The sequence below is a fragment of the Pseudorasbora parva genome, chromosome 11 (assembly GCF_024679245.1).
Source record: "Pseudorasbora parva isolate DD20220531a chromosome 11, ASM2467924v1, whole genome shotgun sequence".
Taxonomy (NCBI): domain Eukaryota; kingdom Metazoa; phylum Chordata; class Actinopteri; order Cypriniformes; family Gobionidae; genus Pseudorasbora; species Pseudorasbora parva.
The window spans coordinates 19,636,184-19,650,358 of NC_090182.1; the positions used below are offsets into that span (position 1 = coordinate 19,636,184).

At 42.1% G+C, this 14,175-nt stretch overlaps 2 protein-coding genes across 3 annotated transcripts in view; one reads left to right on the plus strand and one right to left on the minus strand.

Annotated features, from left to right (window-relative positions):
- Positions 1 to 270: 270 nt before the first annotated feature.
- LOC137092837 (CMRF35-like molecule 6) lies at positions 271 to 12,924 on the plus strand. Its single transcript, XM_067457328.1, has 6 exons — positions 271 to 299; positions 382 to 418; positions 568 to 945; positions 1,118 to 1,240; positions 6,949 to 7,013; positions 12,811 to 12,924. The coding sequence occupies exons 2-6, from the start codon at positions 415 to 417 to the stop codon at positions 12,829 to 12,831; spliced, it is 591 nt and encodes a 196-aa protein (XP_067313429.1). The 5' UTR covers positions 271 to 299; positions 382 to 414; the 3' UTR covers positions 12,832 to 12,924.
- Positions 12,520 to 14,175, minus strand: part of nitr13 (novel immune-type receptor 13) — a 32,070-nt gene continuing 30,414 nt past the window's right edge. The window contains exon 6 of one of the 2 annotated variants that reach the window (XM_067457327.1): positions 12,520 to 13,439. In XM_067457327.1, the coding sequence (XP_067313428.1) occupies positions 13,287 to 13,439 (153 nt within the window). In that variant the 3' untranslated portion in view covers positions 12,520 to 13,286. The remainder of the gene's footprint in view (positions 13,440 to 14,175) is intronic. The other variant, XM_067457326.1, reaches the window with a different exon arrangement.

A 14,175-nucleotide genomic window follows, 5' to 3' on the forward strand; every position in this document is an offset into this window, starting at 1 on the left:
TTAATATTAATGACTCAAATGACCAAATAAGGCAAAAACAGAGCATTACATCCTAGGAACAATTTGTAAAATGGACATGTAAAACTGTAATTTTTGCCCTTAAATAAGCCACATACCCTCTATGTAGATATCAGAGAACAATTTAACATATTGTTTCAACTCATTCTAGGGCACCTTTAAGAAAACGAATGGCTTTTACATTTAGTAATATGTAGAATGGAAACTTGTGGTTTCCCTTGTACACCTCCTCCACACATCAGTGACAAAAGACTAACGAAGATCTCTCATACGACACCTATGTAGGTATGCATGTGTTATATGTCTCGTGTGTTTCGTTATATTAAACATTAGACTATCAACCCACAAATGATGTTTGTCCAGATTATCCAGGCGGTTTTGGTGCTGTATCTTAATATGTGTAAGTGTAGTTTATTATTTAAACAATTTCAGTTGTAGCCTGCAGCAGCAATAGACTGTGAGACCTGAAAAAAGGCTCTGTGTCTTCATTTTTTATAGACCAACTAATGCTTAAACTTGTGAAAATGTTTTTAATTTTGTTTGTTTCAGATTACACTCTCTGCACGGTTCTCCATCAGCATGACTCTGTTATCACAGTTAAACCTGGTGCCAATGTGACTCTGCAATGCTTTTTCACAGAAAACTACACTATCTATGACATGTTTTGGTACAAGCAAATCAAGAGCCAACGGCCATGCGCTGTCGTTATGGCGAGAGCAGTCGCTGATCCCATTTTTTATAAAGGGTATACAAACACACGCTTCAATATCAGCAGATCAAAAAAAAGATTTTCTCTTAGTATTATTAACGTTAGTCATTGGGATGAGGGGGTCTATTACTGTGGAGTGGAGGTTTTCTTTGATATTGAGTTTGGAAATGGAGTATTTTTGACATTAAATGAATCAAATGCATCATCATTAGGAACAGGTGAGTTCTGATTTTTAAACAAGAACATAAATTGGCTGTACTGAACTTGTCAGTTGATTAAAATTAAAACAAAATCTGTATTATGTTGCTTAAGTTATTCAGTGTGCATGTACCAGTGATTTTTAGATATACAATTTATTATAATAATTGCACTTTTCTGTTCGTTTTTCAGATTTAGATCCAACTAGGATCCAAGATCAGACTTGGATTGGAGTTGTGATCTTTCAGTGCAATATTATTGGAATATGTGCTGTGTGGATTGTATATCTCTGCATCAGGATTAGACAAGAAAAGGGTCTGTACTGCAAAATATTGTATTATACATGTGACATATGTTTTCAATACTCTTCTGTACTCCTACAACCTCAAATAGTACATTTGTAAATAGACCATATTTTGACATATAGGGTATTGAACAGCAAAGAAATAAGTAAAATGTTATGCATATTAGACATTGTTTGGCACTTCTGTAGAGTTCTGTAAGTTCTGTAGAAAATCTAATGTCATTTTTGATTATCTTAAACATAATTCTTACAGTTAAACGAGTAATGCTTTCAAGTATAACCTTTACAAATAATATTAAAGGTGCACTATGTAAAAAAATGTATATATCCAAATATCCAAAAACCACTAGGCCAGTGTTATATATTTTGTTCAGTTCAGTACTCACAATATCCCAAATATTTCCAGCTATTTGTAAATTGTGAGAAAATTGCTATTTTAACCAATGAACCGGGATGTCTGAGGGAGTCGCCTGTCAATCGAGTCATAGCTGCCCTACTCTCTGTTTTTCCCGTTTTATTTTATAGAAACAGCTTTACTCTGCAGTGTACAACAAGTGCAGGGTATATGCAGGAATCCTGAAGTTAATTTCAATACCTTTTTAAGACTTTTTAAAGACCTTCTCAAAATATTTTAAGACCTCATCGCACTTCAAGTTCTAATCGGCATCAAACCTTTAATAAACAGTTGTAGTTGAATGTAGACTTAAAATCTCTATCGTAGGCCAATTTTGTATCGCTTATATTGCATATCTGTTTCGCAACGTATGGAGGGCGACACATCACCTAACTGCGCATTTCGCAAAATACATGACTTCACCCGTAGAATGCGCTCGCCAGGGATGGAAATTAACTTTTTTCAAAGTCTACCACTCAATGTTTTTACCAGCCACTTTTTTGTTTTTAACTGACAATGTGTAACTGCATGTGAAAATTAATACTACAAGCTCTACAATGGCTTCCAGTTTTATGGTTTTTAGTCCCAACAATGAAACTATTCGTTCTGGCATCTTTGAAGCGTGTTGAAAACATACCGAGCAGAACATTGTCAGTAGGGATGCAACGAATTCAAAATTCTTGGCCGAAACCAAAAAAGAAGAAACCAAAGCCGAAAACCGAAAAATCTAATTCAAACTAAAATGTTTAACTCGACCTCACTCATGTGTACATTAAATAATGCACATGCCTACTGGCCTGCAGAAAGGTACAGAAATTGAATTAAGATATCAAATGTAAAATAACTGCATATTTAACTGTTTAAATTAAAGATTAATCCTTATTAAACGTACAAAAGCTATTCAATCAAGAGCGTTGTTTAATGCCAAACTAAATATAAGGACATCACTCAGGCAGCAGTAAAGGCTACTGCGCCTTTAAGACCTGATGCAGGGATATGCTCGTCTTTCTCGACTGTGCATACTATACAGTTCACTTAAGGGCATATTCAGACTATGTCTGCTAGGATACTCATCAAGATGGACATGTTGACATACTTCTTCTGTGAGTTGGTCCGCTTAAGCGCAAGACTTGAAAGAGAACTCAATATTTGCGCGCTGTGAGACGAGTGCGCGCTTTCGGATGATGCACAGCGTCAGATCCACTCGCTCCGTGAGTCTCACAGCGCGTCTTCACGCGAGTGATGATGGAGAAAACGACTGGTCATATGCGCACATACGGCAGCACTCGCATGCATTGAACAGTTTACAAAGAGATGAAACAGCTCGGTAGGTGAAGCGAGTTTACCTGCCACAACTCAAAATCAGCCGCATTTGGCTGATGGTGGTGCTAATTTCCATCCTTGGCGCGCGCGCTCCGGGCCGATCTCAGACTGAGCGCCCCGTTGTTTTTTAATACTTATGGGGATGAAAATAAATACTTTTTGGAGTCAAACTCTTTTGACAAAGCTTGAACAAAATACTTTCAAAATTTAACTTTATAAAGCCGTGATAAGACTCTTTAATACTTCATAAGGGTCTTAATTTTCCCAAAATTGATTTTTCACCTTTTAATACTTTTCAAGACCCCGCGGATACCCTGAAGTGTCATATCGTCATAACATCATTTTTAACAAACATAAATGTATCTAAACAGAGCTATGCTACATCATCCTCACGACCAGAGAAGCGGAAATGGTGCTGGCGACAGTGTCTCGTCATAATAAAAGTCCCGCTGCTTGTGAGCCATCAGTTGTATAGCAATCGCTCCAGCGGCCTTGCTCAGCTCTCTCAACACTCGGTCCTGCTCTGCTTCATACTACAGTAACATTAATAATCACATCCATGAACATGATTTCTGCCCGAGTCCTATCCCGAGTCTTTTCCACCGGCTGTGAGGTGAAAACCACGTCCTAAGATTCTGAGCTCAAACTTGGCGTCATCAAACTATGCCTTTGTTTTGAATGGGCGCTCTCTAGCAGAGGGAAAAATTACATAGTGCACCTTTAATGAGACAAGGGTAGCTGCAGCTTGGAGAAATGTGCGTGCCGAACTGTAGGGGGCGTGCTGAACCGTTTCCTATATTACAATTCATAGTTTTCACGTGTTGTCACATGCTTAAAGGAACGTCCACCTGGAGGGCAAAACAAGGCTTTCCTCCATTGACTGCCAGTCATTTTTCCAGGTTTGTAGTCAGTATTAATGCAGTAAGACAGTGATGTTAAAATACCAAATTCAATATACAGGAAAGCAGAAGAACACAAAATATTAGTGCAACACGAGGTTTCTCATTAAGTGTTTTCACCATCCAGGGACGTGCACAGGGGGGTTGCTCAGGTTGCCCGGGCAACTGCCCATATGCCCTTCTCGGCTCACGTTGCCCTTCTGAGGTGGAAAAAAATAAATTAAAAAATAGTACAATGGATGCAGAATTTCACGTAGGCCTAGATAAAAAATTTTTTTTAAAAAAGTGATAGTGAAAGTGAAAGTCAAGCAAAGTGAAAGTCATGCAATTGATTGGGGCCCCGAGCTGGCCTGGGGCCTCAAGACAACGACAGGTTAAGAATAAAATGCAACGACAAACTGCTTGAGCGCCCCTTTGATAGTCAATGCAGTAAAGTGCGATTACATTGTTATCGGAATCCCCCTCAAGGGGGCCCTCTCAGTCGTCGCTGACAGCAGCCACCCAAACCATAGACAGTAAAAGAAATGGACAGAGCTATCCCATTGACTTCAACGTCGGAAAAATGAGGCCAATCAGAGGCACTCACTTCCTGATGGCTGAGCGTACTGCGCAGGCTCAGACTGAGCTTGACGACGTAGATGTGACGTGAGCCTCCTGTCTGACAGTTGTAGGTCTTCTAGTAGTTGTGGAAAGTGAAAGCTGAATCACGTTGTTTAAATATTTTCTCCCGTTGCTTTTGGATCACTATCGGCTTCTCCCCATTCTTCTCCCTTGACTTTATCGGACTTTATGTTTCAACGTCCCCCCGACTGCCTCATAGACAGTAAAAGATTGTTTCTGAGCGTCTCCTCCTGTCTATACGGTAATTTCTCAACTGTACGACAGAGTTGCGTTGGTTATGACGCAACCGTTAGCCTATTTTTACAAAAACAGCTTCTGCGGGGCGATAGTGTAAGGTAATGAAGCCTTTTATGCATTGTCGTGTTTCTTTAGAAATAAACAATGGACAAATGGAGTCTTTAAACCCCTCAAATGTAAAGTTATTCAAAGTGACTCAAAAATGAATGGGAGTCAATGGGATGCTAACAGCAGGTGATGGCTTGGTTAGCAATGGCCGCCCCTATGGGTGGAACGCTTTCCGAGTGCTATATTACCCGCTTGACCCAAACACGCAATCTCTGCTGCCGGCAAAATACAAAACCTCCTCAGCAATCATGAAACGGAATTATGCTTTAGGAAGCCAGAAAAGCAAAAAGAGAAAAAACAAGATCGTGGTAAGTGATAAATTACACTATATAAAATAGCTCTATTTGTACAGAAATTGTGTAATTTTGCAGCAGGTAGGCTAGCAAAAACATTCAGTTTTTGGGGGGGCTTTTTTAGGTCAGAGCAACTGCCCCTCAAAAATCCTGTGCACGTCCCTGATCGTTACAATATGTTATCGTTATCGTAACAACTAAATATATTTGTATTATATGATATTATTATCGTATTTTTATTATAAATATGATGCAACCTCTAAGATGGACACCCAACTTAAGATATTTACCATTTTAGTCAGCTGTTTATCATCATGTTAATTATGCCTTTTACCCCAAATACCATACTTTTACATATTCTGTTATTAAAAAAATGTTGCGTATGATTTACATAAATCATAAACAAGACCTTTGACCCAAAATATATTCAATAATTTTAGTGATTCTCATTTGCTACTTAAATCTCCAATAAAAAATAAAAAGAGAAAAGAGATCAAATTAGCACAGAATCGACTTTTTGGAAGAATAATTAGAACAACATAAATTCAATTAACACAAAAGCCTAACAATTGTATTTACAGTATGATTGTAAAAGGTTTGTTATTCATTCTCTATATTAAATGATACTCAACCCCTTTATAGTGCCCTTTTTTTTGGGTTTGGACCACTGCCCCTCAAAATGTCTGTGCACGGCCCTGCTTTGCTCCACCGCTCCATTTCCACGAATGCCTACGGTTGCCCGTGCTGAGCTATGAATGCAATCTTCCACAGCTCCAATGTGCAGTTTGAAAACATGTGGAAATAGCTCCCTCTGCTGGCTGTATTCTTTATCCTCTGGCCAAAGGTTCTTCCGATGAGCAAATTGACGTCATCAGAGGATTTTTTTTATAGAAATAAAATGCATAAATCTCTTCCCACGAGTATAGGTTTCTACTGATACAAAGCCACTGTGAGATGAAATGATGAATGATTTTTCTCCTGTTTTGTTGTTGTTGTTGTTGTTGTTGTTGTTGTTGTTGTTGTTGTTGTTTTGGCCTGTGAACCCAAGCCCTTGACCAATTAAATTGAAAACTGAATAAATGGTTTAGTGGATAAAGCGTTGTGTGTTTGCTAAATTGGTTAATGTCACTCAACGAGGTTAAGAAAACAGATATCTATTTTTAAATTAATTTGATCAACAATATATAGTTGTCTCTATCAGGCAAAACATTGTTTTAAAGGTAACACTTTACAAGGTTTCATTTAACATATTAATTAATTAACTATGAGCAATAAATACATTTGATACAGTATTTATTAACCTTTGTTAGTAAAAAATTTAATACAACTGTACATGTTCAGAGTAAATGATTTTAATGTGTATTGGTAAATGTTGAAATTAACATTAATAAAGAATAATCATTTTTGATCATAAATTTACATGGTTGATAAACTTAGACCTAAATCGTGGTGATGACATCGGTAATCTGCGTTATGTAAGGACAGTAATCTGCGCCATGCAGAGGTATTTTTGGGGGAAAAAAATTAATCGAATGTTCTTAATATCATTAACATTGTTTTTACATTAAAAGAATGGAATTTGGTCTTATAGGATTATGTTTGATGTAGCGATTAAGAGTATAGCAACAGGAACAGGCAGCTTTCCCAACCAATGAGAAACCGTTTGGCACGCCCATTACTCCAAGCTACAGTTACCCATACTTGCCTTTAATCATAAAATGTTATACCAACACCTTGAAAGGTAAGTGCTTTGACTACATTCACTGTTATAATAGGTAAAAAGGCAGGCCTTATCACTGTTTAAAAAAGTATGTATCTTTATCTATTTTTTGCTTTATCTCCAGCTCCTTTTTCCAGCCGGCCTCATAGCAACCACATGTCCATCCATATTGAAAATCCTGGTGCAAAGGTAAAATACACTTTTTTGTTTTACTTATCAAATCTCTGTTTGTTCATTCGAAAGACTTTTTTCAAAATACAAAATGTTTTAAAGGAACAATATGAAAGATTTGTATTAAAATACCCAAAAACCACTAGAACAATGTTATATATTTTGTTGATTTGTGTATGTACTTTATCCTAAATGTTTCCAAGAATGTTTAAATCCAGAGAAATAAGCAATTTTAAACAGGACACGGACCATGTCCATGTGTCGCCTATCAATGACATCATACACGCATTACCCTCAATTCCGTTTTTATTTTGTAGAAACCATGGAAACGTCAACAACGTTTTATTAGACATGTGAGCAACTGTTTGGAGACATTCATTGACAGAAAACGAACGTACTCGGTTACTTTCGTAACCTCGGTTCCCTGAGAGAGAGGAACGAGTATTACGTATGGGAAAACTCCTTTTCTCGAGAATATGAAGCAAAACTTTATTAATAAAGGTATCCATGTAAAGCGTAGTGCCGCTGTACGGCCATAGCCCAGCGTGAGGAGCGCTCTGATTGGCCGGGCCGTGGCAACTGCAGGAACCTATGGTGAGGCGGCTGAGAGGAACGAACCAATGGGGGGCGTTCCAGAAAGCCCACCGTAAAAGGTGCTTATATTTGCATACAGGAGGCTATATAAGACCCTAATTCGCCATAGGTGTCAGGTTTTAAGATCGACTGAAGCGATACCTGAGAAGCATAAACACGGCACGGAACGTAATACTCGTTCCTCTCTCTCAGGGAACCGAGGTTACGAAAGTAACCGAGTACGTTCCCTTTCGAGAGAGGTTCCTCATATTACGTATGGGAACACAATGTAAAGCGCCGTGTGTGTGCTGACTGACCCAGTATACCCAAAGCACATGTTAATAAACCCCTGATAGACCGACAGAGGCGGCTTATAAGGGGAATGAAGAACTGGAAGAGTCGGTTCGTTTGAACAGCTGATCGGACATAGTCGGATCTTATGATGAATGAATAAGTGCTTGAGGGCTAATGTGTACAGGCCAAAACGTAAGGCAATCTGTTTGTCAGGGTCAAGATAGAGCCTAGATGGAGAGAAGCCCTGCTTGCAGAGCTGGAACCTCCAATTTGTAGAATCTGTTAAAAGTGGACGGAGAGATATCTTCCAAAGAAATGCCGCACGACCAAGCCCAAGATGAGGCCATGCCTCTAGTGGAGTGGGCTTTAACGCCTATAGGGCAAGTCAGGTTTTTAGACTCAGGTTTTTATATGCCAGCGAGATCGCGTCCACTATCCAGTGTGAGAGTCTTTGCTTCGTGACAGCACAACCTTTAGTGCGGCCGCCGAAGCAGACAAACAGCTGGTCCGACTGCCTGAAGGGGGAGGAGCGCTCCAGATACAGTCTCAAAGCTCTGACCGGGCAGAGTAGGTTCGCGTCCTGTTCACCCTGAGACGCGGGTAATGGAAGCAGAGTAATAACCTGTGCTCTAAAAGGGGTAGAAAGCACTTTGGGAATAAAACCATGTCTCGGTTTGAGAACAACTTTGGAGTTGTTAGGCCCGAACTCGAGACAGGACGGGCTCACTGAGAGTGCGTGTAAATCACTCACACGTTTAACCGAGGCCAGAGCCAGCAGAAACGCGGTTTTGAGTGATAAAAGCTTTACGGTCGCGGTCTGGAGTGGCTCGAAGGGGGGACCCTTCATAGCGCCTAAAACCACCGCGAGGTCCCAAATAGGGACCGAGGGGGGGCGAGGGGGGTTCAATCTCCTAGCCCCTTTAAGAAAACGTACAATGAGCTCACTTTTCCCTAGTGAATGTCCAGCGATCCGAGCGTGGTTAGCTGCTATGGCGGCGACATAAACTTTGAGCGTGGAGGGGGAACGACCCGCGTCCAGTAGCTCTTGGAGAAAAGTGAGCACTTCTGCTGTTTCGCATGAGCGTGCGTCGATATTTCGGACGGCACACCAGTTAGAAAACACCGACCACTTCAGAGTATAGAGCCGCCTAGTCGCGGGGGCTCTAGCTTCCGCAATAGTGTTCATAACTCTGTCAGAGAGGTTTCCCGATACCAGTTGATGGGCCATATGTGGAGGGCCCATAGTTTGGGACTGGGAAGCCAGATCTTCCCCTTCGCCTGCGTGAGGAGGTCTTTCCTCAGCGGAATGGGCTATGGGGCTGTGTCTGACAGCTGGATCAGATCGGAGAACCACGTTCGGTTCCTCCAGAGCGGGGCTATTGAAAGCACCGTGGATGCTGTCCCCCTGATTTTCTTGATGGTTTGCGGCAGCATCGCGATCGGGGGGAAAGCATATAGCGGGAGACTGGGCCAGGGCGTCCCTGCGTTTGGAGAAAAATATTGGGCAGTGAGTGTTGTCTTCTGAGGCGAAGAGATCCACCTTCGCTCTGCCGAAGGTGTTCCAAATTAAGAGAACCGTTTGCGGGTGAAGAGACCATTCCCCTAGGAGATGGACATAAAAGGAGATGCTTCGCCATGCGGTGAAGAGAATGTGATCTCAGGCCGCCCTGGCGATTTATATACGCTACCACCGACATGTTGTCTGTACGAACCAAGACGTGGTGGTTCTTTATATGTGGAAGGAAAGCTGTCAGCGATAACGAGACCGCTTTCATCTCTAGACAGTTTATGTGCAGCCGTTTCTCTGTTTCTGTCCACAGGCCAGAGATCGGCTTGCCCTCGTGTAGGGCTCCCCACCCTCGAGTGGAGGCGTCTGTCGAGACCACTTTCAACCTCGTAACCGTGCCCATAAGCACGCCCCTCCGATACCACTCTGTCCCCGTCCAAGGAGCCAGAGCTTTGACAAGGCTGTGGTTCACTTTGACGGGAAGACGGCCCCATTTCCATGCATAAGGAGGGACACGGGCGTGTAGCCAACGCTGGAGGGGACACATGTGTAACAGTCCCAGCCTGAGCACTGACGATGCCGAGGCCATAAGGCCGAGCATCCTCTAAAAATGTTTCAGGGGAACACGAGTCCCGGCTTTGAATGAAGCCGCCATGTTCTGGACGGATAGCGCGCGCTGTGTCGTTAGCCGCGCGTTCATGAGTCTCGAGTCTAGAATTATCCCCAGAAAATATATCTTTTGAGTGGGGGACAGCAAGCTCTTGGCGATATTGATCCTGAGACCCAAACAGTCTAAATGGTTGAGGAGCCAGGATCTGTGTGTTAGTAGTTGTGCTCGAGACTGGGCTATCACTAGCCAGTCGTCGAGGTAGCTGAGCACCCTCATCCCTTTCAGCCTGAGCGGGGCTAATGCCGCGTCCATGCGTTTCGTAAACGTGCGGGGCGCCAGGGATAACCCGAATGGCAGGACCGTGTACTGATAAGCCTGCCCCTCGAAGGCAAATCTCAAGAATGGCCTGTGGTGGGGGGCTACCTGAACGTGAAAGTATGCATCTTTCAGATCTATCGTGAAAAACCAGTCCCCGGGGCGAATGTGCGCGAGGATCTGTTTCACTGTCAGCATTTTGAAAGAGCGAGACATTAGAGCTTTGTTCAAATGCCTTAGATCTAGGATTGGCCTGAGACCTGCGTCCTTCTTCGGAACGAGAAAGTATCGGCTGTAGAAGCCCGACTCGCTTCGGGATGGGGGAACGGGCTCCACCGCTCCCTTCTCTAACAGTTTCGAAATCTCGGTGCGAAGCACGTGACTGACGCTGCTTTTCACCAAGGCCTCGACCACGGCGCGAAAGCGCGGGGCTGAAAGCGCGCGTGCAGACAAGCGTATTTGACCACAGGCTAGTTGACTGCAATAAGGCTAGTTGACTTTATATGGTGTAATCCGGCCGCGGCGGGATTTATTTGTGATTTTGTGGGGCTGAATTAACAGTGCTTATGTAGGGGTGCACACTGTGTAGTGGACACTTTGTCTACAGTGTAAAAACCTTTCCAGCCGCCTGAATAAAGGGGACTGGAAGTGATAGAGTAAAAAAAGGGCTTAGCTTGGCAGCCATTTTCCGACGCCCTTATGCTCTGACAGTGAGCGCGTGCTATGACGTAAGTCGCGCTCTAGTCAGCAACGCGCTGTGGAAGGGGGCGCGCGCGCTATCATGACAAGGCAGCCATTACAACTTCCTTGGCAGTAAGCGCGCGCTGCAGCGACATTGTTCTTGACATACCCAACAGCCCGAGCTCGCTCGTCTAACTTACTGTAGTATTCTCTGTCCGCAGCGCTTCAGCACGGCGGCGGTAGAATGAGCACGGCGAGAGCTTCGGCTCGAGTTAGTTTATTCACTCTAGTATTCTCTGTCTGCGGCGACAGCGCGGCTGAACGAGAGAATTGGAAGCGTGAGGAAAAACTCTGTCCGCGGCGCTTCTAGCACGGAGTTTTTTTTTTCACTCTAGTATTCTCTGTCCGCGGCGACAGCGCAACTGAACAAGAGAATTGGAAGCGTGAGGAAAAACTCTGTCCGCGGCGCTTCTAGCACGGCGAGAGCTTCAGCTCGAGTTTGTTTATTCACTCTAGTATTCTCTGTCCGCGGCGACAGCGCAACTGAAAGAGAGAATTGGAAGCGTGAGGAAAAACTCTGTCCGTGGCGCTTCTAGCACGGCGAGAGCTTCAGCTCGAGTTTGTTTATTCACTCTAGTATTCTCTGTCCGCGGCGACAGCGCAACTGAACGAGAGAATTGGAAGCGTGAGGAAAAACTCTGTCCGCGGCGCTTATAGCACGGCGAGAGCTTCGGCTCTAGTTTGTTTATTCACTCTAGTACGTTATTCTCCGTCCGCGGCGACAGCGCGACTGGACGAGAGAATTGGAACGAGAGAAGAGGGAGAGTGAGAAGAGCTCCGTCTTTCCGCGGCGCTAAACGACGCGGCGGAACGAGAGAGTCCTCAAATAGAACAAGCCTGTAAGCTCTAGAAGTGGCGTTGCAGCGGCAACACACACACAAACACATATAACACTCAACATAGACACACAGTATAAAGGATATATATCGCCGGATGGCGCAGCAGGAACACAGGTGGCTGAAGGCGGAGACTCGGAGGAAATTCGGCGTCCTCAGGGCTGCAGGAATGTCCTGCTGGTTGCTTTTCGACGGCGGTTTGCTTGATTTCGGAGGTCAGCGACGGTGTCGCTGAAGGAGATAAAATCTGACACCTATGGCGAATTAGGGTCTTATATAGCCTCCTGTATGCAAATATAAGCACCTTTTACGGCGGGCTTTCTGGAACGCCCCCCATTGGTTCGTTCCTCTCAGCCGCCTCACCATAGGTTCCTGTAGTTGCCGCGGCCCGGCCAATCAGAGCGCTCCTCGCGCTGGGCTATGGCCGTACAGCGGCACTACGCTTTACATGGATACCTTTATTAATAAAGTTTTGCTTCATATTCTCGAGAAAAGGAGTTTTCCCATTCGTAATACGAGGAACCTCTCTCGAAAGGGAATCATTGTTACATAGCTCAACACAGATAGTCTTATTGTTTAAATCTGGTTTTCTTTATTTATAGCACGTATGTTTTGCCATGCATTATATCAATCTAACTTACTGCAATGTGCAACAAGTGTCTCATAGCAGCCTCCGAGTGAATGCATAGATTAGCATTATAATTTTTAACACTCAATATATCTAATCTGATAAAAATATATATTTCTATATTTCAATAACATCAGGAACACTGCTGCTTAAATATGTTTTGAATCACTGCATAACAACACCATACTGATAGCTCTTATTTTAACAGTTTAGAAAATGTGGCCAATAAAACAGTAATTCCTTACTACTTACTTAAAAAGTAAAAGCTTTGCAATAGCTTATTTACTAACTTTTTTTTTTATTATTTACAGAGAAATACATCCAGTTTTTGATGCTAATCAAGATCAAAGCCTGAGGGGACAGTAATGCCAAAAAAAGGACAATCATTCCCAAATGAAACATGTTCAGTAGAATTTACAATTCTACAAATCTAGAATAAACTTCTCAACTTTGTTTCAACACTGAAGTAATTTAAGCTGAACAACAGCTGAAATTATATATATATGTATTGTATACATTGTATATATTGTATTGTATATATTGTAAAGCCCTTTATAGATAAAGGCAATATAACCTGACTTGATCCATTATAATTATGTGTCAGATTTAAAAGGATTGCAATATGGATTTTGGGGAAGAAAATAAAAAATAAAAAGTTTTAATGATCACAAATGTGTGAAATTAAATATGTTGTGTGTTCAAACTTTTACAAAATGATATACACTGTTAGTAAATTAATAACAATAAAAGCAAGTGTAGCACAAGTTAATTGGCTGTTTAATAGAGTCTACATATTTCTGTACTCAACTATATAGTCAGTGTGGATATAGATTTGGTTGTACACGCAGTCTTGAGACGTTTCCTCTTTCCTCCGAACTCTTCTGTTTTTTTTTTCCTTAAAATGCAATGCAGCATAACTCAATTCCACCACATCATGGTCCTATGAGAGCCACACATGGCAGAAAGAAAGACACAAAGTATAAAAATATAAGAAACAAAAACAATTTTAAATACTTTCAGATTTCTTTGCAATAATTGTTCATTTTATTGTGTGTGTGTGTGTGTGTGTGTGTGTGTGTGTGTGTGTGTGTGTGTGTGTGTGTGTGTGTGTGTGTGTGTGTGTGTGTGTGTGTGTGTGTGTGTGTGTGTGTGTGTGTGTGTGTGTGTGTGTGTGTGTGTGTGTGTGTGTGTGTGTGTGTGTGTGTGTGTGTGTGTGTGTGTTCTCCTGGTGGGGACTTCAACCTGAACACACACTCAATAATGAACCGTAAAAGCCAATAGTTGTTTATACTTAGACTTTTTAATTAACTTTACTTAATGTCCAATAATTTGTGGAACTTACTTTTTAAAAAATTGTAATCTGAACTATTGGCATGCTAATGCATTTGTTACTCAGAAAACCCAAGTAAACATTACTTGACTGGTTTGAGTAACATTTTGCCAAAGGAAAAAAAAAAACGGTGGGCGGGCAAAAGGTTGAGGTGGGGCAATTCTTAATAGACTCATCACTCATTTCCTCCACTTCTGCAGTCATCGTTCTTCTTAGTTGCATTCACTCATTTTCCAGTCAACTTGAATCTTTTTGACAATACAACTAAATACTTTGGGAGAGCGTCACATAAGCTGACTTCATAAATTTATGTTGATTTCCTAAAAAATTTCTCACCATTATGGTG